The sequence below is a fragment of the Protopterus annectens genome, chromosome 7.part1 (genome assembly GCF_019279795.1).
Source record: "Protopterus annectens isolate FY-2018-M chromosome 7.part1, PAN1.0, whole genome shotgun sequence".
In the NCBI taxonomy this organism is placed as follows: Eukaryota; Metazoa; Chordata; order Ceratodontiformes; family Protopteridae; genus Protopterus; species Protopterus annectens.
In genome coordinates this window covers 212,516,058-212,541,594 of record NC_056740.1, presented here as the reverse complement: position 1 = coordinate 212,541,594, position 25,537 = coordinate 212,516,058, and the positions used below count along the sequence as shown (strand labels likewise).

The 25,537-nt window shown below is 43.6% G+C and overlaps 1 protein-coding gene across 1 annotated transcript in view; it reads left to right on the top strand.

Annotated features, from left to right (window-relative positions):
- Positions 1-25,537, top strand: part of LOC122807698 (ubiquitin carboxyl-terminal hydrolase 4-like) — a 1,844,759-nt gene that overhangs the window by 1,746,970 nt on the left and 72,252 nt on the right. The window contains exon 16 of the mRNA XM_044078661.1: positions 11,385-11,473. Within this exon, the coding sequence (XP_043934596.1) occupies positions 11,385-11,473 (89 nt within the window). The remainder of the gene's footprint in view (positions 1-11,384; positions 11,474-25,537) is intronic.

Here is a 25,537-nt window from a genome sequence, read left to right as displayed (position 1 = left end):
AAGATGAACTTCAAAAAGTCAGTGGAAGAGTTGAAATGGTTTAGGAGCTGATCCACTATTTCACCATCCCCTTTTAGGATGATAAAAATATCATCCAGGAATCGTGTATACAATAAAACCTTGTCCTGGTATACATGATTCGTGAATACATGTTCCCTTTCTCAGACAGCCATAACCAAATTGGCCGCACTGGCACCACATGGAGATCCCATAGGTACCCCTATTTTTGTAGGTAATACCTGTTGTTAAAAGTAACGTAATTGCTGGACAAGATAATGTCCAGCAATTCACTAACCTGCTGGATCTCCTCATCGGGTGCTCCTTTGGAACACATCATAGTGGGAATCCAATCCAGTGCCACTGAATGGGGGATTGAAGAATATAAATCCCTCACATCTATGGTCAAAAAATAACTGTCTGCACTGTAAGGGATTTGGTTGACCCTGGCCAAAAATGATCAGGAATCTTTGGATATCTGTGGTTCACTCTCCACATATTTCTTCAAAATTGAATCTACTACCTTCGCACTGCCATAGGTAAATGCTACCCCTGGCGCTAACCAGTGGACGCATAGGAGGGTCTTCAAGGTTCTTGTGAATTTTTGGTGAACCAAATATTATGGGAATCTTGGGCGCTGATATAAATATATAGTTGAATAAGTTCAAGTCTATCGAATTATTGATAAACGTTATTATAATAACCGGCGATTCTGGCAAGACCTATATTCAACTCATTCCTAGAAATTTCCTTATACGTCTCAGATCCCAAAATATCTTCCATTCTTCTTATATAATCCCAATCATTCATCACCACCAGTCTGCCACCCTTAACAGGCTGCATTACTCTGACTAGTGCGTTGCATAAAAGATCTAATAAGACTCTTTCTTCCTTACTGATATTGAATGTGGGTGATTGTGATGAAAAAGGGTGACTAAATAAATGGCGAATGTCTAATTCACAAATCTGCTCAAACATTTCTAATATAGGACATAAAGGTGGGTTATAAGAACTAGGGATGGTAAAAGTACCCAACTCCCTAGTACAATTACCCAACAACAATTGCAGGTTTAACTTTCTGACAAACAACTTTAACTCTAAAATAGTTTTGGCCAAATCTGCCCGTCTAGTTGGTACAAAATTGAGGCCTTTGGCCAACAACTCCACCAAATCAGTGGAAAAGTGGAAGTCAGAAAAGTTATAAATATTGAAATCCGAATCAGAATTTGTGATTACGGTACATGTCTTTGTAGTGAACCAGTCTACATCATCCTGAATCCCAACTAGTTCCTCCTGTTTCTGGACCTGTTCCTGGTCTTCTGACCCTGATAGGAGGAATAGTGGGAGGCTGAGTTCTGAAAGTTTGAATTCTCCACCTCCTGGACTGGAGGAGTAGATCGGTGTTGCAATGCCAAATGATCACTCCGTCGAACTGGTTTGCTGAGGGCTGTAGCATCAACCTCCACATGTATAGAGGCACTAGGTCTTGCTCCCTCTGTAATATTAGGGCGGTCTGTTCCATCGACATGGCATACACTAGAAGCTAAAAAGTTACCTTGTGAAGGTGGGGGTTTTGGGTAAGCTGTACCTTCCCCATATGCCTTAATGTCCCTTTTGAGCTTCTTAATTTTGTTGGCAGTAATTTTGTTGATGAGTTGGTCAATACTACTGAATGACCGCTCATAATCAAAACGATAACGGTGGAAGTTCAGATCGTTTTGGATTTCCACATCCAATTTAGTGATTTCTTTAGTTAGAGCATCAACGGCCCATTGGTAATACCCATTAATCAACTCTAATAGTTCGAAACCATGTTTATCAAACAGATTTATTAAATCTATATGAAATGACAAACCTTCTACCAGCCCCGTAGGGTATTGCCAAGACCTAAGGCCCTTAGGTGCCATTTTGACCTTTTTACATTCATTAAAGTACGCCACTTCCAGTTTGATTTTTCTTAATTTCATCAAACGCTGGTCAAATACACTTAATCTGGATGGTAGATCGAATGATTCAGACGTACCTTGCTCCTCAGTAATGTTCCCTGTGTTGTCCTGCAGGGAAAAAGGTCAATTGAGCCACGTGTTGAGATTGAATGATTCCTGGATATTGTTTATATTAGAAATGGTAGCAGAATTAAGGAGAGGTGGATCGCCTCGCATTAGACTAGTTGACAGTATACAGTCATCCTGTATATCCGCCACGGGTAGTGTTCTGGTGCCTGAAGGTTGAATAACCCCACCTAAAATATTGTTAGAAGACCCATATGAATTGGCATGCACAGACTGACTGCCAGAATGCACACCGTCCAGGCGATCCGTAGAGACGTTGCCATGAGAAATATCCGTAGTATTCACTACAGGATTCCGTTGTGTACCAATGAAGCCATCTGATCGATCCGATAAGGTATTCACCTTTTGAGTTAATAAGTCCAGAGTCCAGAAGCTGAGTGAGACCAATGGATTCTTCCTCCAAAGGGGTTCCAGACGGAAGCAAAGGAGGGACTGTCCATCACAAACAAACCCCGTCGACAAACCAAGGAAATGTAGACATACTGTAAAAGAGATGAGATGCAAGAAACTCCTCCGTCCCTCGAACACCAAAATAAAACTCCAAGTCACCAAAATGTAAAACGAACAAAATTTATTTGGTTTAAGCTTCTCCCAAGCTTTTCGTCGGTTACAATACACCAGCTTGCTCAGAAAACTCCTAAGAGAAATAAAAGCGGAAACGTCACTCGATCACTACCCTTTAAATTCCCGCACATCTTATCTATAGAAGAATATACAAAATATCATTGAATACATATAAAAACTCCTCTAAAACATTATATTAATCAGAAAAAGAACCCGATTGATTAAAAACATATAAAAATAGTAGATGTTACTTATTTGAGGAGCCAGCATGTTGTTAAATTTAATGAATGTAAATGATGGAATTTTAATGTTACATCATGCAATGAATGCAATAAATCAAAATGAAAATAAAAGTGAAAATAAACCATCAATAACCCCTGGCTTCAACTAGAGTGTATCTATTGTACCTATTGATTTTCATTATGGCATACATACACAAGTAAAATATAGATAAGTTTTAATTATAAATATACATACAATAACAAATAGGATAGTTTTTTATTTGATTGTACAGTAGCTTTCGGTAGCAGTTGTTTTGTAGTCGGTAGTAGCATCAGATTAGTAAAATACCCAGGGGTTATCCTCTACAGCTAGTCGGCCTTCGGAGCCAGGAGGATCAGTCTTCGAGGTTATGAGGAGCGTACTGGCCAGGTCGTCAGCTGCATCCTATGGCACCGATACTCTGCCCCCTCCAGCACCGGTGTCAGTTTCAGATCACGCTCTGTCCATGGGCAGCGGAGACCCTAAACCTCAGGATACCTCCATGAGTGGTCCCCAACTTTCTGAAGTCTCCACAGAGTTTTTGCCTGAGGAGCCCGCCAGAAAGAGATTATGTAAGAGGAAACACCTTGACTCCTCGGATGAGTCTCTCACATCGAACACTGACTTCGAGGAGTCAGAGGGGTCCCCCAAGTCATCTTCTGAAGATCTCTTTTTCAGATATCCTGGAGATCTTGAAGCAGAGAGGCAGCTAGCCCTTCAAATCCTCTTCTGATGAGGAGTCTGTGTTCCTGAAGGCTTTCGGGTCTCGGCCCTTTGCCTCTTTGGTTTCTCCCCCTTTTGTTGAGTTACAAGATCTTGTCTGCCGAAAGGTGTGGGAAACTCCTGACACTGTGGAACCGGTCCCTAGGAGAACCCAGTAAGTTTTTGTCCGCCCCCTCTGACAAGGAATATCTAACTAAAGGAGTTCCAGTAGATGCCATGGTGGTAGCAGCGGCCACCAAGAAGGAACTTGGTGAAACTTCATCTACCATCCATCCACCTAACAAGGAGTCCCGGGCTATTTTCAGGTATGGGAAGTGTGTGTGTACCTCAGCGACCTTTGCACTGTGGTCGCTGAACTACTTAACACATTTTACAAGGCTCCAGAGAGATCTCCTAAAAGAGATAGGAGATTCTCTACAGGGTAACATTTCTGATGCCGTGGCACAAAAGGTCAATGCACAGATGTCTACCCTAAATTCCCTTACCAACTCCTCCATGAGGCTGATCTCATACTCGGCAGATGGAGCGAGTAGGGCAGCGGATTCCGGAGTCTCTCTTAGGAGACGCTTTTGGATACGCCTGTGCAGTTTCACCTTCAAGTCTACGTTCACTAATGCCCCCTTTGATGGTTCATCGTTGTTCGGAACCAAGGTGCGAACAAGAAGGAAAAACCCTGTCCATGGGAGTCCATTTTTCCATGCCTTCTAGACTTTACCCCAAGGGCCGAGAAGGGTGGGAAATTGTGGTTCAGAAAGTCGCAAAGGTTTTTTCAGGGCGCACAAAGTGATTCCCCCTCCGGAGGCAGGGGAGGGGGTGGAAATCCAGGTAGACGCCACCCTAGAGGCAGAGGCCGCCCATGTAACCAGGTGGACCGTGATTCCTTTCGTGGTTCTCCCTACCAGCGCTCCTGAAAGGAGGCTCGACTGTGCGTCTCTGGAGCCGGTCGGGAGTCGCATTTCTTTATACCCAGAAGCCTGGCAAGACGTCACCCAAGATGAGTGGGTATTAAAGATAATTTCCAGAAGTTATCATATTCCCATCTCTTCTCCACCCCTGCCAACCAAGAGAATCCCAGACGTTCCACCCAGTCACAGGGATTCCGCAACTTTAGAAATAAAAAAGTTGCTTTCGAAGGGAGCCATCCAGCCTGTCCCCGCAGACCAAGTAGGATTAGAGACTTAATCCAGATTCTTTTTGGTGCCGAAAGGAACAGGGGACCTGAGACCCATCTTGGATCTCAGCCGATTGAACCTTCATGTACAAAAGTCCAAGTTCCGCATGGTCACCTTACAGTCAATGCTCCCTCTGTTAGGGAAAGATGTGTGGATGTGCTCCATCGACCTCAAAGATGCTTACTACCATATCAAGATAGTCAGGGCAACGAGAAGTCATCTACGCTTCTGGCTGAGAGCCAGTCATTTTCAGTTTCACGCTCTGCCCTTTGGTCTCACCACAGCCCCCAGGGTGTTTAAATGCATGGCAGGAGTAATGGCTCACTTGAGACTTCAGAGATTCCAAGTGTTTCCGTACCTGGACGACTGGCTCCTTTCTGCCACCACCAGGCATCTACTGTTATAGACCAGGGATGCCATCATTACACTGTGCCAAAGGTTAGGAATTACTCTAAATTGGAAAAAATCTGCCTTGTTGTCCTCGCAGCATGTCATTTTTATCGGCGCCGAGCTAGATACAGTGCTCATGAGGGCCTTCTTACCAAAAGACAGAATTCAGGCTTTACAACAGCAGGTGTATGCCTTACTACCATTGAGGAAGGTCAAAGTAAAAGTGGTCCTCAAGTTATTAGGGACCATGGCTGCCACGATCATGCTAGTTCCCCTTGCCAGACTACACATGAGGGTTCTTTAGTGATTGCTTTTCGCCCAGTGGTCACTACAGCGTCTTCCACTCTCCCATTCTATTCTGATTACAGACACGTGCAAGCGGGATCTACACTGGTGGCTTCAGGCAGCAATCTCAACGTGGGCAAGCCTTTTTCCCATCTTCTCCAGTTGCCACGGTGACCACAGATGCCTCCCAGTTCGGGTGGGGAGGGCATTATCTTGGCAGGACTGTCCAAGGCACGTGGCAGGATCGCAAGACCCATTTGCATATCAATGTCCTGGAGATGAGAGCAGTGCTATTATTGTTGCAAGCACTTCAGAGCTTTCTCCCTCTAGGGACAATTGCAATCCACTCAGACAACATGTCAGTGGTATGGTACCTGAACAAACAGGGAGGAACCAAATCATACCCCCTTTGCAGAGAGGCGCTTTGAGTTTGGCAGTGGGTGGTGTCTTCGCAACGCTTTCTAGTTGCAACGCACATACCGGGGAAGTCCAAAGTGATTGCAGACAGGTTGAGCAGTGCTATCGTAATGCCTCACAAGTGGTTCCTGAACAATTATGTTGTGGAAGAGATATTCCACAGATGGGGTCAGCCTTGCTGCGATCTCTTTGTCAGCCCCCTCAATGCCAAATGCAGCAGCTACTTCACCCTTATCCCCCCGGAGGGGGAGACACCCAGGGACGCTCTGGGTCATGATTAGCCCTCCGGTCTTCTCTACGCCTTTCCTCCATTACTTCTCATATCAAAGGTCATTCAGAAAGCACAGTCTTTGGGAAGCAAAATGATCCTCATTGCCCCACACTGGCCTTGTCAGATTTGGTTTCCCTTCCTTCAACCCTATCTAGTGGACAAGCCCTAGATTCTGGACCCAGCTCCAGATCTGCTGACTCATGTCAGGACAGTTTCATCCCTCCATCCAGACTGGCTGCTCCAGTTCCATCCTTAGTCAGGCTTCATGATTTTTCCCCGAAAGTGGTCCATATTCTGTCATCTTCCCACAAGGCTTCTACCAGGAAGATTTATTCCAGTGAGTGGAAGAGATTTTCTATTTGGGCCTGTGAGAGGCAATTGATCCTTATACGGCGCCTATTTCGACAATATTGGAATTTCTTTCTCAACTATTCAGTCAGGGTTCAGCTGCAGAAACCATTAAACTACAATTGGCAGCAATTTCTACCTTTCACGTTGCTAATGAGCCCAGCATTATGGCTCATAGGCTTTGTAGGGCTTTTCTGAGATGGACATTGTTACTCTGACCTCCAGTCTTTGATCCGGTGATGCCATAGGACCTCAATTTTGTACTACAGAAGCTCACTTCAACTCCCTTTGAGCCCGCAGCTACGTGTAACATTAATTTTTTGTCATGGAAAACAGTATTCTTGATAGCCATAACTTCAGCTAGGTGGGTCTCTGAACTCCAAGCATTATCGATTAGGCCACCTTATTTGGTGTTTCACAAAGATAGGGTTTCCTTAAGAACCAACCCTTCTTTTGTTCCAAAGATTGCCTCTGTTGTCAATATCAACCAATCCATTGAGTTGCCTGTGTTTTTTCTTGAATTCTCCAACAAGGCAGAATTTAAGTTTCATCAGCTAGATGTTCATAGACAATTGCGTTTCTATTTACATAGGACAAAAGATTTCAGGAAATCAGATCAAATGTTTCTCGTTTTCAGACACTAGACTTGGGGTTCCCGTTTCTAAGGTAACCTTGTCTCGCTGGATCTCTGATTGCATCTCATTTATTTATGTTTCCAATGGCAAAGAATTACCCTTTAAAGTGAAGGCTCATTCTACATTATCTGTGGCTACCTCAACTGCGTTTCAGGCTAGGATGTCTATGGATGATATTTGTGCTGCAGCAGCATGGGCTTCACCTCATACATTTATTAGTCACTACAAATTAGATCTGATCTCTAGAGGCAGATCTTCCTTTTGTTCCACGGTGCTCAAGAGTATTTTTCACTGAGCCACCCAAGATCAAGGTGCTCGGGACGCTGTCCCACGGGTAAGAATGAAGGCGAGATTGGACTACATAGCATCAAGAAGTTATGTACTCACCATAAATAACGTTCGATGTATGTAGTCCATCTCGCCTTACATTCTTATTAACCCTCCCTCCTTCCCCCTCCTGGAGAAAATGGGGTATTGTCTCTAGGTGTCAGTAGTCCTTTCTGTTGGGGTGGTTCTTCTTCTGAATGTGTACGTGTGTGAGCTTGCAGCAAACAAGATCTAGGGAATAGACCTTTTGCATGATGGGATACCTCTTAGCCACGAGCCAATTGAAGACTTCAAGCTAGAGTATGACCGAGTCGGAGGTGAGGTTCGGCTCCGAACCACTGGTAAGAATGTAAGGCAAGACTGTCTACATACATCGAATGTTATGGTGAGTACATAACTTCTTGTTTTCATTTACATACATTATATATTAAATAAATGTTTTCTTTGTAACAAATGTCACTCAGTCCAACATTACATAAATTGCTTCCTGCATTCCCTTAAACTTCTCCTCCTGAACATCATTATGCATGTATTGTTTCCACAAATTCCATGTATTTCTATGCAGTTTGCTCTTTCCCTTTTCTTAAAAGTCACACTTCACTTCTTTTTATCTTTTTTACAGTATTCAATACTTTAGATGTAGTTGGTTTAGACTTTGATTTCCATTTACTAGTAGTTGCTTTCCTGACAGCCAGCTGCATTAAACCTAATAAGGTCTTACCATGTCTAGGCAATTCCCATCTTGTGTTCAGACTCAAAAGAATCATTTCTCTAGTTACAGCCATTTGCTCCCCCAATATTTCTGATAGTATTCTGTAGGGAATTTTATATGCCAAGACATTACACCCCCCCGCCCAAAAACAAAAATGTTCTTAGTTATCGCTTTCTTCCCCATCACACCTCCGACATTTGCTGTCTACCCAAGGAAAAATTCTTTGAAATCTGCTTTGGGTATAAAATTACCCATGTAAACACTTCCAAGCAAAAATCCTAAACTTTCTGCACAGGATGGGAATGCATACTTGGGATCCATACTTATGTCCTTTGATTGTTCCCTTGTAATTTCTTTTCCATTCTGTCTTCCCAATTTTCTTCTAGCCTCCTCTGGTCAAATCTTATAGTTATCATACAGTATTTTATATATATATATATATATATATATATATATATATATATATATATACCCTACTAATTATCCCTTGACTAAAACCTCTACCAGATCAGGTCTTTCACTTAGGATTCCAGTATCACTTTCTCTTTGCATATGCTCTGATATACACTAATAGGGAAGTCAGTAGTTAATCTGCAGTCCAAACGTCTTAGTTTCATTCTACTCTGTTACCTTTCTCTTTCTACTTATTTTGTAGAAAGTCTTTTATTATTTCCTGTCCATCTTCTGTACTTTCATTGTCTTGGCTTGGTAGCCCAAAAAGTGCGCAAAACGTCCTCACTGCTCATGGAAGACCTTTTATCTCCCATTATATTGCTTATTCCTGTGCCAGTCAAGTAGCTCATGGCTTGGGCTTCCAGTGCGGGAGGTAAGTGGAATCTGTGAGTTTTAGCCATGGAGTGCCTAAACCACATTCTGGAGCCTACTAGACCTCCCTCAGAAGGGGATGTGTTTGCTCTTTACTCTGTTTCAACGAATCTGCTGGTACAGGTCCAGATTCTGTGCTGAAAGGTGTTGTAGAGTCTGCCCTGGTATTGAAACATGGTTGGTAAACCAACCGAGCAGCATGCATTCATTCCACTTGTAGGGAGGGAGGTGTTGTACATCTGGCCATGTGCCATGGGTTGGGCTTTATTCTGCTTTGACAGCTCTTCCCACCCCAGTTCAAGTGAATGCACAGGCAAGACTCCCTAATCTTGCACCTCCAAGCTCTCTCTTGGAGCCAGTGGATAATTATATTGAAGCATTCTGGAAAGTATTATATTCACTATATAAGAGAAGGTATTCCTCAGCAAATTCAGTTCAGTTCAGAAAATCAAGGGGGGGGTGTTTAAGGTGAATGCAGTTTGTCCTGTGGCAGGGACAATTCCTGTACATCCTTACATCATGCAGTCTGATTTCTTGCCTGTTCACAACATTTCAAGTAGAAAGACCAAAGGAACCTTGTTGCCATTTCTGGACAAGAATGATGTGGTGGCTAGTTAGGAGGGAAGAGAATGACAAAGATCTGGAAGGCTTTGTTCAACAATATTTTAAAGGGGGGGGGGGGTAGTATCAGCATCTTGGAAGAAAATGGCACTGACTGTTTTAACAATAGAGGGTAAAAGAGCCTTCAGATCTGACTTCATATAGACCAATTTTAATTTAAAACCATGATTATAAAGTATCTGTAATAGCCAAGTGAATGCAAAGATGCTACCAACAAATTGATAGGCATGGATGAGTGTAATTTAGAATTTGTCTGGATAACAAGCTCATGAAATTAGTGCAGGAATTCAGGAGGCAAAATAGTAGAAGAAATAAGAGGAAAGATTATCTGGGATAATCATAGCCAATGATGTAGAGCTAAGTGTCTGTTATGGTAAAGCAGCAACAAGATAGGTGGAGTACTTGGATGTACTGAAAAAAAAAACATCCTAAATAGGAAATGTGAAGTTGTTCGTCCTGTAGACACTTAGTGTGGCCATTTACAGAAGTATGCTGTCTTCTGGTTACTTTCGTCATCCAATATAGGGACTTTTTAGGGAAGTGCATACAGACTGATGCATGGTGTGCATCAGAAACCAAAAAAGGAGAGACTGATGGTTTAATGTGACTAGTCTTATAGTAGACAGAATGGCAAACATGATAGAAACCTTCAGGTTCCACAGAGAAGTCCACGAAAGAAAGGAGGCAGTAGTATTGAAACATTCAGGTACTCAACAGAGAAATCCATAGAATGCATGTGGGTAACATTTGACAGCAAGAGGGGACACGCAAACAGAAGCACAAGATGGATGATGGCTCAGGAAAGATCCGAATAAATGTTTAAAAGAAAAGGAGATTAGAGCTGTCATCCTGAAGAGGAAATGGGTCAGCAGCAGTGACTGAATTCAGGCATTCAAAAGACAGGATGAAGACTACCACACAAGGACTGGGCTTGAAAGAGGTAAGCAATTAGATAAATAGGAACTCCTGCTGACAAAAAAAGGTAACTTATGTGGCTATATGGCCCCATATGTCAGAATTTGTTTCTTTGTGTTTTCTGTTACCATAACACCAGTCTTCCTTTTGCAGTATATTTACAGTGTAACCACAAATGCCACTGTGTTTGCTTACAAATAGTCATGCACCTGACATGTTTGTATTGGTAACATTTTAAAAGGAAAAAATGAATTCAGTAATGTAAACTAATAAAAATATTGAATCTTAATGGTAGTGTTAAAAAGGTTAAACTAGGAAGCATTATTGATAGAACTATATCTATTTTCTGGATGTGCTAGTCTAGTGCTCAAAGGTTTGATATTTGTGAAGTATTTGTTGCAAATAACCTGGTGTAGCACTATTAATATAATTTCTTTCTTAACAAAGCAAGCAGATTAGAAGCAAAGATCTCTCATTAAGTTCATAACGTTTAGGTGAAGGAAGTGTTAAGACAACAAATTTCAGGAGTTGGCACACAATTTTACATACATTCCTTTCAGCATTTGCTCGATACTATACCTGGCTTTCTGCTGAACCTGCTAAGGCATGTAAGAGAGCCAAGTACAGTTTGTGGCAAATTGTCAGCAATCTCTAATCAGCTATTTAAATCCTGTACTTTCTTAGTGCAGTCAAGTGCAATTTGATGAGTTCTGAGAGATGAAAAGTACTTTGTGTTTTCCATAACTTGGTGTGTTTTTCCGAGGAAAAAGTAGGTAATGCATTTTTTTAAATAGTCTTAACATTAATTTGTCAGTTTGTGTGTTCATTTTCTATTTATTTATATTACAGACACTGCCTATGCAAAGAATAAAATTGATCAGAAGTGGTATTACTTTGATGACAGCAGTGTTTCCATAGCATCTGAAGATCAAATCGTGGTAAGTGTTTTTGTAGTTGCTAATAAGCAATTGCACTTGAAAAATTTTTTTGGCAGTTTAGAAATAAAAACCAACGTAATTTTGTAAAGGTCATTATTCTTATTTTTGTCTGTCCTGCATATATTGTGCAGCTTGATATCTCCTTCTCTGTTCTGATTATCTGTACGCTGTTTGACACCCAGAGAATTTAGACATCTTTCTACTGTCGACTCTGCCGATTCAGGCAGGTTGCTTGTTAGATGATGTGCATTGGTAGCAAGTGAACTTTGGCTGCATGTTAATGTGAGGTTTACTTCGTCATTTACCTTTCATATTTTGTTCTTTTATGGCAACACGCTATTCCCTCTTACCCAGCCTTAAAATTGGAATAAATGAAAGACAGAATTATCTACAGGTTTTCTTATTCACCATGAGTTAAATGTCAGGCAGACAGCTACCAGAAACCTGAAAGCACCCCCACCCCACAGTATGCTTAGCAGTCATCTTTTCTTACCCTCCTACAAACCATATTCATTTCAGCTTAACACATAACATTTCCCTCTCATTCCAGGGTTACTGTCCATCAGTTTTCTTAGTGCATCCTAATTTAAGCAGATGTTTCTTGCAGGGATGAGGGATGGAAATGTTTTTGCAGTATGTTAAATACTGCAGAAAAAGTATGTTAAATACTGCAGAAAAGCATTTAAATGCTTTAAATAACATAAATTGCACAAGTACAGAATAGGAAAAAGGTTGTTGATGCTGATTTGTAAGATGTCCTTCTATTTCACTGTTGCAATATCATTTACAATAGGGATCCCCTGCCAAGGGTGGCTTAACGTCCAGTCGGGATACCAAAGCCTTTAGGTTGTTTTAAGGTACGCTGTATGTCACACGTATGCTCCCCGCTTATTAGCTTAGGGCATAAATTTGATGTCTGGACATACCATCTTTAGAACATCTTTGCCACTAGTCCAAACATCATCTTTTGATTGTCGGTCTGAATGCCCGATTCCTTGCTGGTTCACCAAGCTGTTTTCAGATATGTGCCCCATTGGGGTTTTTTGCTAGCCTTTTTTCCTTTTGTTTGATTACTTGTGGGATTCATGTCATCCAGAAACGGTAAATGTGTGGGAGACAGATTCCTCATACAGCCTGTCACAAACAGTGCTTATTTTGTCTCGGTGCTTCCCACACCGTATGTCCTGTTCCATTTGTCAGGCTTTCATCCCAAAGACTCTCCGTAGTTGGCCTTCCTCTTTGGCCCTGTATTTAGAGAGCCAATGTAGCAAAAGACACTGTGGAGGGAGCTTCCCATTCTGAGGGTCAGCTGTCTGTGAAGAAGTTCAAGAAGTCTAGGTCCTATTCTTTCACTGTACCGCCTCTGCTGGATGGGTTCCTATTACGTGATCAACGATGCATTCTATTGAATGCGTCTTGATCGAATGTAAAAGAAAGAAAAGGCAAAATAGCGAAGCGGCTTTTAAACAAATTCTTTCCATGGGAAAGAATTTGCTTGGCCGCTTCCGTTACTTTGCCGTTTTCAGCACTGTAGTGCAATCTTGGAGTTGGTATGTTTAAGTAGGGGAGGTGTGGGGGGCAAAGCCCCCCACTTTATGTAATGTTTTTAAGTTTGTTATTTTTTTTTGTAACTGATTTTTTTTCCCCTTGGAAAAAAAAATCGCTGTTCTGAAGTTTCGACATTGTTAGCTTTCGCTTACATGGGGTTGATTAATTATCGTTCGCTTTTTTAAGTGTTCGATGATGTAATATAGAACCCCCTGCCAGACGTCTCTCCTGAGGCTAGCGAAAGCCTGGAGGATCACCCTATCTCCTCCACTGGATTCCTCTGCAGCAACCATTTTGGAGGCTGGCATGGATCCAGTCTCATGCATGTCCCTGAAGGCCTTGAAGACTTCTGCTACAGATGTTCAAGGGGAACTGTGGCTGATTATTACCAAAGTGCCTAGGGGTGTTCCTCAGATTGTGGTTAGAGAGGAAGTTCCGACTACAGTTACGAATGTCATCCGGCATCTGAGCCTTCTAAGTTTTACAGTCAGTCATCCCTTTGAAAAAGAAACAAAAAATGAAGCACATTTCTCCTAATCCTGTGGACCCTCGGAGTGAATGTCAGAATTTCACTCAGGGTTTGTTTAATGCCCTTTATGACTTTGAAGCTTCCTTAAGGAGTTTCTGTTCCTGCTCCACCTTTGTCCTCTACTCTTCTTAAAAGGCTTAGCAAACAGGATTCCTCTGAGGAAGAGGTGGATTCATATGAGGAATCCCTTGCGTATTCATCCCAGATTCCTTCTCCTTTAGATTATGGTTCTGAGGAGGAGTCGTCCACTAGTCATGACACTCCATTTGAGATTTCCTTTGGGAACACAATTTCCAAGATGATGGCATTTTTTAAATGGATTTGTTTGTACCCTGGTTTCTGAGGTGCAGAAGAGGTATTACGAACTTCTGCAAATGGATTCTACCAGAATTTCTACTGTCCCTGCTGGTTTGGCTGCTTTATTTGATGCGTTTTCTACTGCATCTCGGGCTCCAGATTCCCAGCATCCTGCTCCCAAAAAAGCTGATAGGTTTTATACGGTGCTTAGGTTCATAGGTAGATACTAGGCTATCTGCCCTAGGGCATTTATAAGCCTAGCCAGAGTGTATTTGGCTTCCGCCTCCCTGTTAGATTAGCCTACTGTGCCTCTGTAAAGTAGGTCACAGAAGGTACCCTTTTAAGATTAGTTTACTATGCCTCTGTCTAACAGGGACACAGAAGAGATCCCAGGGGTGAATTTACGATTTCCCATCCACGCGTCCAGATTTCACTTGAAGAGGGTCAGCGAGGGGCTATGTCTAACATGAATTGGGATTCTATTCCAGAGTGAGGGGAGCCTCTGGGAAATGAATCTGTCCCTCCCGCATGTCCTATTTATTTTTATGCTGAGGTTTAGGTCCCTGGAGCGTGTAGCTCTAAGGGACTAGGATTTTTTGAGGTGGAGCATGTCCATTAATTCTGGGTTTGACATGGCTTTGTACGTCAGGCATAGATCACCTCTGAGTAGGCGGTAAGCAACTGAGTAGAGCTGGAGTTTCTTTAGTCGAGCTGCATAGGACATCTGTTTGTAGCCCATGATCCTCTTGGTGAGGTACTTTTGGGGTCTCTCCAGTTGCTGCAGGTGTCGGGTAAGGTACATCCCAAAAGGGGCATTGTATTCAATTATGGGCCTGATGAGTGACGAGTAGAGGGGCACAATGACCTCTCTTGATCTAGATGCGAACCCTTTCGTGATAAGGTGGGCTATATAGAAGGTCTTTCTAACCACTTTGGCAACGTGATTATCAAAGGAGAGATTACTATCTACGTTGGTCCCCAAATCTCTAATTACTTCTTTCGTACTTAATGGATTACCACCTATGTGGTACTTAATGGATTACCACTTGTGTGGTAATTTGTGGGCACCTTGTTTTTCCCAAAGAAGATGACTATGCACTTTTTAGCATTTAGCTTGAGGCCGTGGCTCTGGCACCAAGCATCTATCTCTGAGAGACCCTTTTGGAGGATGCTTGAGGACTCCAAATTCCTGTATAGATGTCCTGATGTCCTTCAGTTAACTCCTCTGTTTTGCTGTGGCATCTGACAAGCCATCACAGTTGTTGCCTTCTACAAAGCTTCTTCCTTCAGATGGAAGACAGCAGGACTATGGAAAGGCTAGGTAAGAAAGTTTATACCTCTGCTACCTTGGCTTTTAGGGCTGTCAGTTATCAGACCCATATATCCAGATATATTTTGGCTGTTCTTTCTCAGGCTTGTCAGGTAATTTCTGACCTTCCTGATTCAGGATTGAAGACTTCTGCTCTCTGCTTGTTGGGGACCTCTTCTTAGGTGGCTCGCCATTCTATTAAGTGTAGTTATGATGCTGCGAATGTTTCTTCCAGAACTGTTGCTTTTGATTCTGTGATGAGGAAGATGTTCCTGGTTTTGGCTTCAACCTCTGTCTGATGATATTAAGGTTAAGTTGATGGATGCTCCTCTGGATAACAAACAATTATTTGGTGCAGCTGCTGATGATTTGTTTAAGTCTCTTCAGGATAAGGGCAAGGATTTACAGGAACTTATACATGTATCTGATGATGCCAGTCTTCATTTTATCCTTCAGAGATGGTTTCTGTTCCAATATCTGAACCGACTCAGCTGTTGCTACAGCTTGCACCAGCCAAAAACTTTCATGCTTCACCTCTAACCACAATCCCTCTGTCTCTCTCAATTACCTCAGATCTCATTTGCAGTTTACCGAAGCGGTCATGTTTAGCTACAGCAGTCGAGCTGTAGTGGGTTTAGGTAAAGTCTTTTTGTCCTTTTCTAAGAGTATCTTCTATCTTCTTATTTTTTTCCTTGCACTTCGTATAATCTTTAAAGTATCATTGTTGATGCATTTTTTTCCCTTTTGTGTATTTCCCACTATCATCATTGATAGTCACCCCCCTTGTAGTTCTTATCCCTTTCCCGTAGACGCTACCGTTACTGTTAGTCTTTTACCCCTGTTCTCTCCTTTAAAAAAAAAATCTCTATAAAAATAATAATAAAAATAAATCTTGTGTGTTCTCTGCCAGTTCTTTCTCTATCTGTAGTGGGAGTGTAAGTGGATTTTTTTCTAGCCTCTTTTACTCTTCCTGACTTGGCTGAGAAGGGTAAGGGCCCCTCTGGTTTTAAAAAAATGCCAGAAGTGCAGCCATAAAATACCCTCATCGGATTTTTATTCTCTTTGCGTATATTGTCTGGGCCCCCTCCATTTACAAGAAGACTGCATTTGTCATGCCTTTAGCCACCAAGCTCTTGTGGAAAGGTTAAATAAGCTCATTTTAAAAGGTTTGCTTCCCTCACCTTTTAGCGAAGCCTTATCTTTTGTAGGCAAAGCAAAAGCAAAAACAGACATTTAAATCTCCCTTCATCGTCATCTTCATTGGACAAAGACCAGAAAAGTCTCTGTTCTGATTTCCCCATCGATTCCAAAAGCAAAAAAATTGAATCCATTTGTTCCAAAAGGATCAACGGAGCCACAGACCTCTGCTGCTGACACATCGGTGCCAACATCTCCTCCAGCACCGATTTTTATTTCAAGCCCTTCGATGTCAAGGACTGTGTGCAGGAAATCGCCACTGCTTCACCTGCCATGACCAAGGACATATTGCATAGAACTACCTATTCACCTTCTGTTGACCTCTTTGCTGTGGAGCTCGCAGAACTTTTTCTGCAGAGGCCTAAGTCTCCTACTTCGTCGGTCCGCTGCACCAAAACTCTTTCCAAACTCAATGTGGAGAGAGACTAGTGAATAAAATTCTAAGAGCTAGAGTACTTTCAGGCCCCCTTTTGGTTCTGACCCCCCTCGGGTCTGGGCACTGAAACTTTTACCCCACTACCTACTCTTCCCCTAACCTCGTCAGAGGTCCTAGACTCGTCTGTTACAGATCTCCCAGCGCCAACTGTACCGGATCCGGAGATGTTCATTGTGTTTCACTGTTGCAGTCATTACTCTTGGGTTATCCTGCTGGCAGGCTACCTGCAGTCGGCCTGAATTCCAAAGTTCTGGTCCAGCGTCGGTTGCTGTTGCCTTTTCTCTGACGTCAGTGTGCCAGGGGTACAGAAGATGTAGCCAACGCCATTTTCTCCAGTCTTTCTTGCCGCACGGTGTCCGAAGAAAAAGCAGTTCGCAAGTGCCGGTCAGCCGACTCCTGAGATTTACAAATCCGAATTTCAGAACCGAAGTCTTCATTAAAGCTAAGTACCCCGTTGGGGAAACTTTTTTCTTGCTCCAGACCGATGTCAGAAAAAGTTAACAATTGTATTTCTTGTGGGAAGCAAATACCTCATAAGGATTTCCACTCTTACTGTATTCCTTGCCTAGGCCCCGACCACAGTGTTGCTAGCTGTCGTTTTTGTGCTAGATTTAACCAACGCACTATTAAGTGTCTGTTCGATTTTGCATTTCATTATTTTGGCCGAAGGTTTAATTATATAATGCCGTTGGAACAGCCGACGACCAGAGTTTACAAAAAACGCAAGGGCAAGGAAAAGGATAGTCATCCGAGGTCCAAAACCGACGACGCCTCCGCTAGGCCACTCGCTGGTTCGCCGGCTCATAGTGAGGCACTTTCGCAGCCCCTGGCGCCCATTACCTCAGAGCCACAGGCCGCTTCCGACTCCCACGTGGAGCCGACTGGGCCACTGGATACTCAAGGTATTGGACACTCGGAAATCATTCTCTCAGCTGGGTCCGGAGCCGCTGAGCAGGCATCGGCTTCTGAGGGTGTCTTCAGACCTACACAGTTATATATTAAACCATCTTTGGCTTCAAAGACAAAGACTAAAGCAGCTCTAAAGACAAAGAAACAAGTACAGCATTCTCCTACTCAGACTACAATACCTAAAAAACAGATGCTTAAAATGGCCGAAGACCTAATTACTTTGATCAGGGGTTCCCATCCTCCTCCTGATAAGAGGCCTAGGCAAGAGACAGAATATGATTCCTCTGATCAGGTTTCTATTTCCTCTGATTCCTCTTCTGAACAGGATTATTCCATTCCTACCTATGAGGATTTTGATGGTGAAGATTCCATTCATTCAGCCTCTCCTCCTGAGGATTACTCTTTTGGGGAAACGCTGCATACCATGAGGGAGCATTTCCACTGGGAAAGCCAAGATTACTCAGAATCTAAGAAAAGACTCAGAGACTTTCTGCTATTACCTCAGCACAGACCCCCCTTGCTATTCCACCTGTTCTAGACATTGTAGATGATGTATTTCAGAGTCCGGCCTGTCCCCAGACTCTTTACCTCCTGCACCTGCTAAGCCTGACAGATACTACAGGGTCCCAGATTCTCATAAATTCCTATATAAAAGCCCCACTGCTGACCCAGAAACTATATCTCAGGGTCCCAAAGGGGTCAAAGCTTCCACTGCAAAAAACCCTGACCCCTCTGATAGGGATTCTAGGGCACTGGACAGATGGGGGGAAAAAAGTGTACACTTCTGCTACCTTGGCTGTAAGGGGCTTTAAATTGTCAGTTTCATATGCTTAAATATCAGCATTACTTAATGTCACTGCTTAAACAGAAAATGTTGACAAATTCTGAATGCTCAGAGAACAAGGAAATGCAGGATTTATTGCATGCACCTGAACAAGTGGGAAAGCATACTTTGCAATGTGGTTATGATTCACTGGAGGCCTCTTGCAGGGCCGCTGTTACAGGTTCTGTTATTAGAAGGCATGATTGGTTAAAGGAACAGAATCTACCTGATCATGTTAAAGCTAAATTATTAGACGCCCCATTACAGCATGATACCTTGTTTGGTGCTAAAGCAGAAGAGGTGTTGAAGAAAATGGAGGATAAAGCGAAATCCATGCAGACAGTTAAGGATTTTTTTACAGGTACAGCCACCCAGATTTAGCAGGAACTGGCCTTCCAAAAATTGGTCCTTTCCAGTGTCAGACAGGCCACAAAGAGGCAGACACCCCAGAGGCAGATCTCAGCCCCAAGGCTTATACAGGCCTAAACAATGGGGTGCTCCTACCTCCAAAAGTGGAGAAGACAAATCACAACCTTACAGGAAACAGTCCCAATGACTTTCCTCTGCCACATCCAAGCACTTTTCTTTTGGCAGCCCCCTTAGGGGGAAAACTAGCATTTTATTCACAAAATTGGCAAAAGATTACCCAAGACTAATGGGTATTGAACATAGTGTCCCAGGGCTACAGGTTCCATTTTCACACCCTTCCAAGGACAAAAGGTATGCCAGACCTGCCACACAATCAATGAGCAGAGGCACAAAAGAAAATTACAGCCCTCATGGACATGAGGGCCATTCAACAAGTACCACAACAGGAGCAGGGGTAAGGATTTTACTCGAGACTTTTCTGGGTGCCCAGAAAGGACAAAACCTGGAGACCAATACTGGACCTGTCTGTACTAAACACGTTTCTGGAGGTTCCAAAATTCAAGATGTTGACTCTACAGCAGCTACTGCCCATGCTAGGCAAGAAGGCTTGGCTCGTAACTTTGGACCTAAAAGAGGCATACCTGCATGTCCCAATCAGACAATCTTGCAGAAGATACCTCAGATTCATAGCTGGCTCAATGCACTACCAGTTCTCTGCACTGCCCTTTGGCTTATCTACTGCGCCCAGGGTCTTCACAAAATGCCTGACACCAGTAATTGCGTTTTGCAGACAGAGGAATTTAAATATATCCCTACTTGGACGACTGCCTTATTCAAGCAGAGAACAAAGACATTCTTCTAAAGCATCTGGCGTTTGTAAAAAGATTACTAATTTGCCTAGGGTACACAGTAAACGAAAAGAAATCAAAACTAGTACCCTCTCAAGAGATAATATTCCTGGGTGCAAGCTTAAATTCAACTGCCCAGATGGCTTATCTCAAGCCAGACAAACAAAGGCAGCTGACTTCTTACTTCAAAAAGTTGGCAACATAGACCCAGTTATCTGCAAGGAAAATCTTGCAGGCCTTGGGCTTCATGGCATCCTGCATTCTACTAATTCCATATGCCAGACTGCATATGAGGAAACTACAATGGTATCTAAAAAGTGTTTGGACTCAGCATTGCTACAGCCCGGAGACAATAATTACCCTTATTCCCTGCCTGCAACAGGAGTTTCGATGGTGGGCACAGGCCTGTCACCACAACAAGGGTCTGCCATTCACTTTACTCACAGCCAGACAGACACTGACAACGGATGCATCAGATTATGCCTGGGGGGCCCATATGGCAGGAAAATGTATTCAGGGCACATGGCCTGCAAGCCAGTTGCATCTTCATATCAATCAAAAAGAGATGCTAGCTGTTCAGAATGCCCTGACAGCTTTCAAGGACCTACTTCATCCAGGACAGTTGCTGATAAAGACGGATAATGCTATGGTCATGTGGTACATAAACAAGCAGGGAGGCACACATTCCTACCCCCTCTGCAGACAAGCAGTGACCTTGTGGGACACAGCATTAATTTACCAAGTTCACCTGTAAGCACAATTTCTGCCAGGAAAAACAAATACTCTGGCAGACGAACTAAGCAGAAACCTCATGGATCCCCACGAGTGGAAACTAGATCCACAAGTCTTCAGGATGATAACAAGGAAGTGTGGATGCCCAGACATAGATCTATTTGCCTCCCCTCACAACTGCCAATTACAGAGATTTTGCACAAGGATTTATCACAAACAAGCATGGAGAGTGGATGCCCTATCCTTCAGCTGAAAAAACCTAAAAGTATACGCCTTTCCTCCACTGCCTCTCCTTCCCAAGGTACTCCTAAAGGGTCAGGCAAGAGAAGCCAAAAATTATACTGATTGCACCAGACTGGCCACGCCAGCACTGGTACCCAATCCTAAAGAACTTGTCTCAAGGCCCAGCATGGATATTGCCTCAAGCTTCTAACTTGCTGACCCAACAAAACAATCGGATCCTGCTCAAGTCAGCTCAGGACCTTAAATCTGGCAGCATGGTGGATAATGTAGCCATTCAGAACACTCCTCTTTCAAAAGCAGTTATGGATGTTATCTTGGAGGCCAGGAGGCCCAGTGCCAGAAAATCTTATGCAGAAAAATGGAAGAGATTCTGTGCTTGGAAACAGGAACAAGGCATTGACACGTATGTACCAAATATTCCTCAGAATTTACAATACCTAACTGAGATGCTGGACAAAGGCCTTTCCTTTTCTTCAGTTAAGATTCATGCCTCTGCCATTTCAGCTCATTACAATACGGAACCTCCTATCTTTTCTCATCCTTTAATAAGGCAGTACCTCAGAGGGGCCAAAAACATAAGACCTCCGAGGAGAGCACCAATACCTGCATGGGACCTCAATTATGTCTTGGAAAAACTCACACTGCCTCCCTTTGAGCCAGCCTTAACAGCTGATATAAAATCTTATCCTGGAAAACAGCTCTGCTTCTGGCCATAACCTGTGCAAGATGAGTCTCTGGAGTTACAAGCACTCATGGCTGTGGAACCTTTTATCATTTTTCATCCAGACAGGGCTTCTCTGAGGACAAACCCAACATTTATGCCTAAGGTGGTGTCCATTGTGGCCCTCAACCAAACCATTTACTTGCCTACCTTTTATCCAAACCCACAGAACAAGGGTGAGAAAATTCTGCATTCTTTGGACATACACAGGCAGCTACGCTTCTACTTGGACAGAACTAAAGCTTTCAGAAAGGCTGAGCAACTTTTGGTGTCATATGCTGCAGGATCACAAGGAAAGGACAGACTGTTTCTAAATGGATAGGTCATTGCATCCGTTTCTGCTATTCTCAGCATGGCAAATCAGTGCCTAAGGGCATTAGGCCTCATTCTACCAGAGCAGCAGCAGCCACTTCAGCAGCCTTCCTCAGAGGAGTACCAACCAAAGACATCTTGGAGGCTGCAACTTGGAGTTCAGTGCACACTTTTACAAAGCACTACCACTTACCTCTTTACTCTAAATCCAGGGCAGGCTTTGCCACTGCAGTGCTGCAGAGCCTCATAGCCTCTCCTAACCCTATTTAGCTCAGCCACCCATACTCAGCTTTGGGATTCAACCCAAGAGTAATGACTGCAACAGTGAAACACGATGAACATAGTATAGTTGTGTACCTACCATAAATGTAGATGTTCGAGTGTATTCACTGTTTCAGTCCAGGTTACCCTCCCTCCGTCCCCCTTTCTTTTGCTGGGGTACATCTGTACTTCTCTATTCTATACAACCTTTGTGGTGTATTTGCTTGTGGATGAAGGAACTGTTTCTTTACTGCATGTATGTTTATTTGCATAATATATTTAGCATACCCTTTTGGGGGCACCTGACATCTGGGGCAAGAAAAACTGAAGAAAATGGCGTCGGCTGCATCTTTTATACCCCTGGTGCACTGTCATCAGGGAAGAGGCGACAGCAGCCGACACCGGACCAGGACTTTGGAATTCAGGCCGACTGCGGGTAGCCTGCCAGCAGGATAACCCAAGAGTAATGACTGCAACAGTGAATACAGTCGAACATCTACATTTATGGTAGGTACACAACTGTACTTTATTTGTTTCTTCAGAACTGATAGTTACCCTGAGCTCTTTGGTTACTTTGAACCGGAGATTTTACAGAGCTGTAGCTACCCTGTTGGTTCCAGGGGCATATCTCGACTCCAGGTTTTTCGGAGCCATCCCTGCTCCTCGGGGCTTCTGATTAAGTTAATTCAGCTCCGGCTTCATTCTCAAGGGTCACTTCTTTGAAGCGGGGAGTGACACTAGTTTCAAGGCAGTCTATCTCTGTTCTGTGCTCCCGTCTCTCTTCAGGGGAACTAGCCTTTGAGGCTATGCAGAGGGCCCTTTCACTTACAGCAACTCGGTCAGCATCTTCCCCTTTGGAATAGGCACCCCCCTCTAGTTCAGTTATTCCTCCTGCCTTTCCATTGGGACAGCAGGTGCTGAAGTCTCCTGTTTCACAGGCTCAGGTACTGTCATCTTCTGATACCTCCCCAGATTTACCCCCTGAGGAGGTCCCTGAGAAGTGCAAAAGGAAGCACTTGGATTCACCCCAGGCATCAGTCACTGAGGACACAGATTTCACTGAGGGGGGAATGGTCCCCATGGTGACCTCTTGAAATGTCTCATTTGGAGACATCCTAGAAATTTTTAAAACAGAGAGGTGGCTGGAAGTCCCAAAACCCTTCCTCCTAGGAATCTGTTTACCTGCAGGCTTTTGGCACCCACCCATCCACCTCGTGGTTGAACCCACCCACTGATGAACTCATTCAGCTGATTTCAGAGCAGGCATGGAAGGCTCCAGACACCATCGAGCCCATCCCTGAAAGACGTGATAAAAATACTATCCACCCCTGAAAGTAAACAGTTGTGGGCAAGGGGTTAGCTGTGGATGCTATGGTCGTAGTAGCCGCAGATAAAAAGGGACTTGCTGAGGAGAGTTCCTCTGTCCATCCGCCCAAGAGGAAGTCTCGGGCTATGGACACATTTGGGAAGTAGGGCTATGCTTCATCCACCATTGCTGTAAGGTCCTTGAATTTGTTGGCACATTTCACAAGACTCCCAACGGGATCTGATTAAGGAATTGTCAGACACCCTGGTGGGACCTGTAGCTGAGAAAGTCCAAGAGAAAGTAGCTTCCCAGTTAGCTCTCCTTGAGTCTATGTCCAATTTGTCCAGGAGGTTGACAACTCGTACAGCTGAAGGATGTCCAGACCAGCGGGTACAAGTGTAGCCATAAGCAGACACACCTGGATGCACCTATGTGATACTGCAGAATCATTCAAGTCTTTCATCAGTGCTCCTTTTGACAGAACTTCTTTGTTGGGCCCTAAAGTAAAAGAGACTTTATCCAGGTGTGAGAAGAATGCAAGACCCTTTCTGCTGTGGGCTTACATTTCTCCATTCCCCAGAGGTCCTTTTCCAGGAAACAAAGACTGGTGGAAAAATGTGGTTCAAAAAATCCCAAGGGCCTTTCCAAGGCACACATGGTGGGAGTTCTCCCAGGGGCAGAGGGGGAACCAAAATGGAAGACGCTGTCCTTGTGGCATAGAAGTGGTCCACAAAATCAGGGCTTCAGGGATTCCTTCCCAGGAAAGCACTTTTAGCATTCCTAAAGAGACACCCGATTGTCTTCCTCTGGAGGCAGTCAGGGGGCGCTTATCCTTGCACCTAAACACATGGCTAAATTTAACAGATTCCTGGGTGCAATGGATGATATCCAGAGGATAGATTATTCCCTTTTCTCACCCTCCTCCTCTACTCAGAATCCCTGATGTTCCACCCAATCAGAGGAATTCAGTAGTGCAAGAAATCTGAAAACTGCTGGACAAGAGTCATCCAGGAAGTCCCACCAGACCAGAAAGGATCCGGAACCTACTCAAGATTCTTTTTAGTGCCAAAAAAGACAGGGGATGGGGAAACTAATTTTGGATCTCACTGTGCTGAACGATTCTGTTCAGCAAATAAAGTTCCAGATTGTCGTGGTACAGTCTATTATTCCCTTTTTGAAGAAAGATAACTGGATGTGCCCAGTAGACCTTCAGGATACGTATTGCCATATAAAGATGGGCAAATGCTCCAGAAACTTCCTCTTGCCTTTGCTTCTGGCTGGGCGCCAGTCATTACCAATTCAGAGTACTGTCCTTTGGTCTCACCACAGCCCCCAGGGTGTTCACCAAATGCACAGCATTAGTAGCAGCTCACTTGAGACTGCAGGGATTCCAGGTGTTTCCATACTTGGATGACTGGCTCATAACTGCTTCGCCCAGGCATCAGTTAATGGTACCAGAGATTGCACGCTCAGTATCTGTACCCATCTGGGGATTACAGCAAATCTTGAAAAATCACATTGCACAACAATGCAAAATTTAGAATTCATAGGGGCTGTACTAAATACTCAAACAACAGTACCATCTGTTCCTCCAGAACAACTTCAGAGAATAGTGGCACAAGTTCAAAAGATAATTCGCAGAAAGAGGGTTCCAGTGCAACTAGTCTTGCAAGCTCTAAGATCGATGGCAGCTTTGATAACTCTAGTACGTTTAGCCAGGTTGCATATGAGAATTCTGCAATGGCTACTAGCTTCCCATTGGTCTGTCCTCCACCAACCCTTGTTAGACAAAATCCTGATCACCAGTTGTTGCAAAAACGGATTTTTTGTTTGGTGGGCACATTTCAAACACATTCTCTAGGGTCGTCCCTATGTTCTTCCAGAGCCCACAGCCATAGTAACCACGGATGCCTTCCAGATTTTGGGGGGGGGCATTATCTGTGCAAGATAGGCAAGGCACTTGGTCCCAGTTAGAGGCCAACTTGCACTTCAGTGTCCTGGAGCTGAGAGAGTTGCTTCTTGCATTGCAGGCCATTCAGACAGCTGTTCCTCAAGGGTCTATTGCAGTTCAAACAGACAGTGTCAGTAGTTTGGTACATTAACAAGCAGGGAGGAACCAAATGTTACCCACTTTGTCAAGAAGCCTTCAGAGTGTCCCAATGGGCAATTTCTTCCAACTGCTTTCTAATAGCAGTGCACATTCCAGGGAGTTCCAATGTGGTTA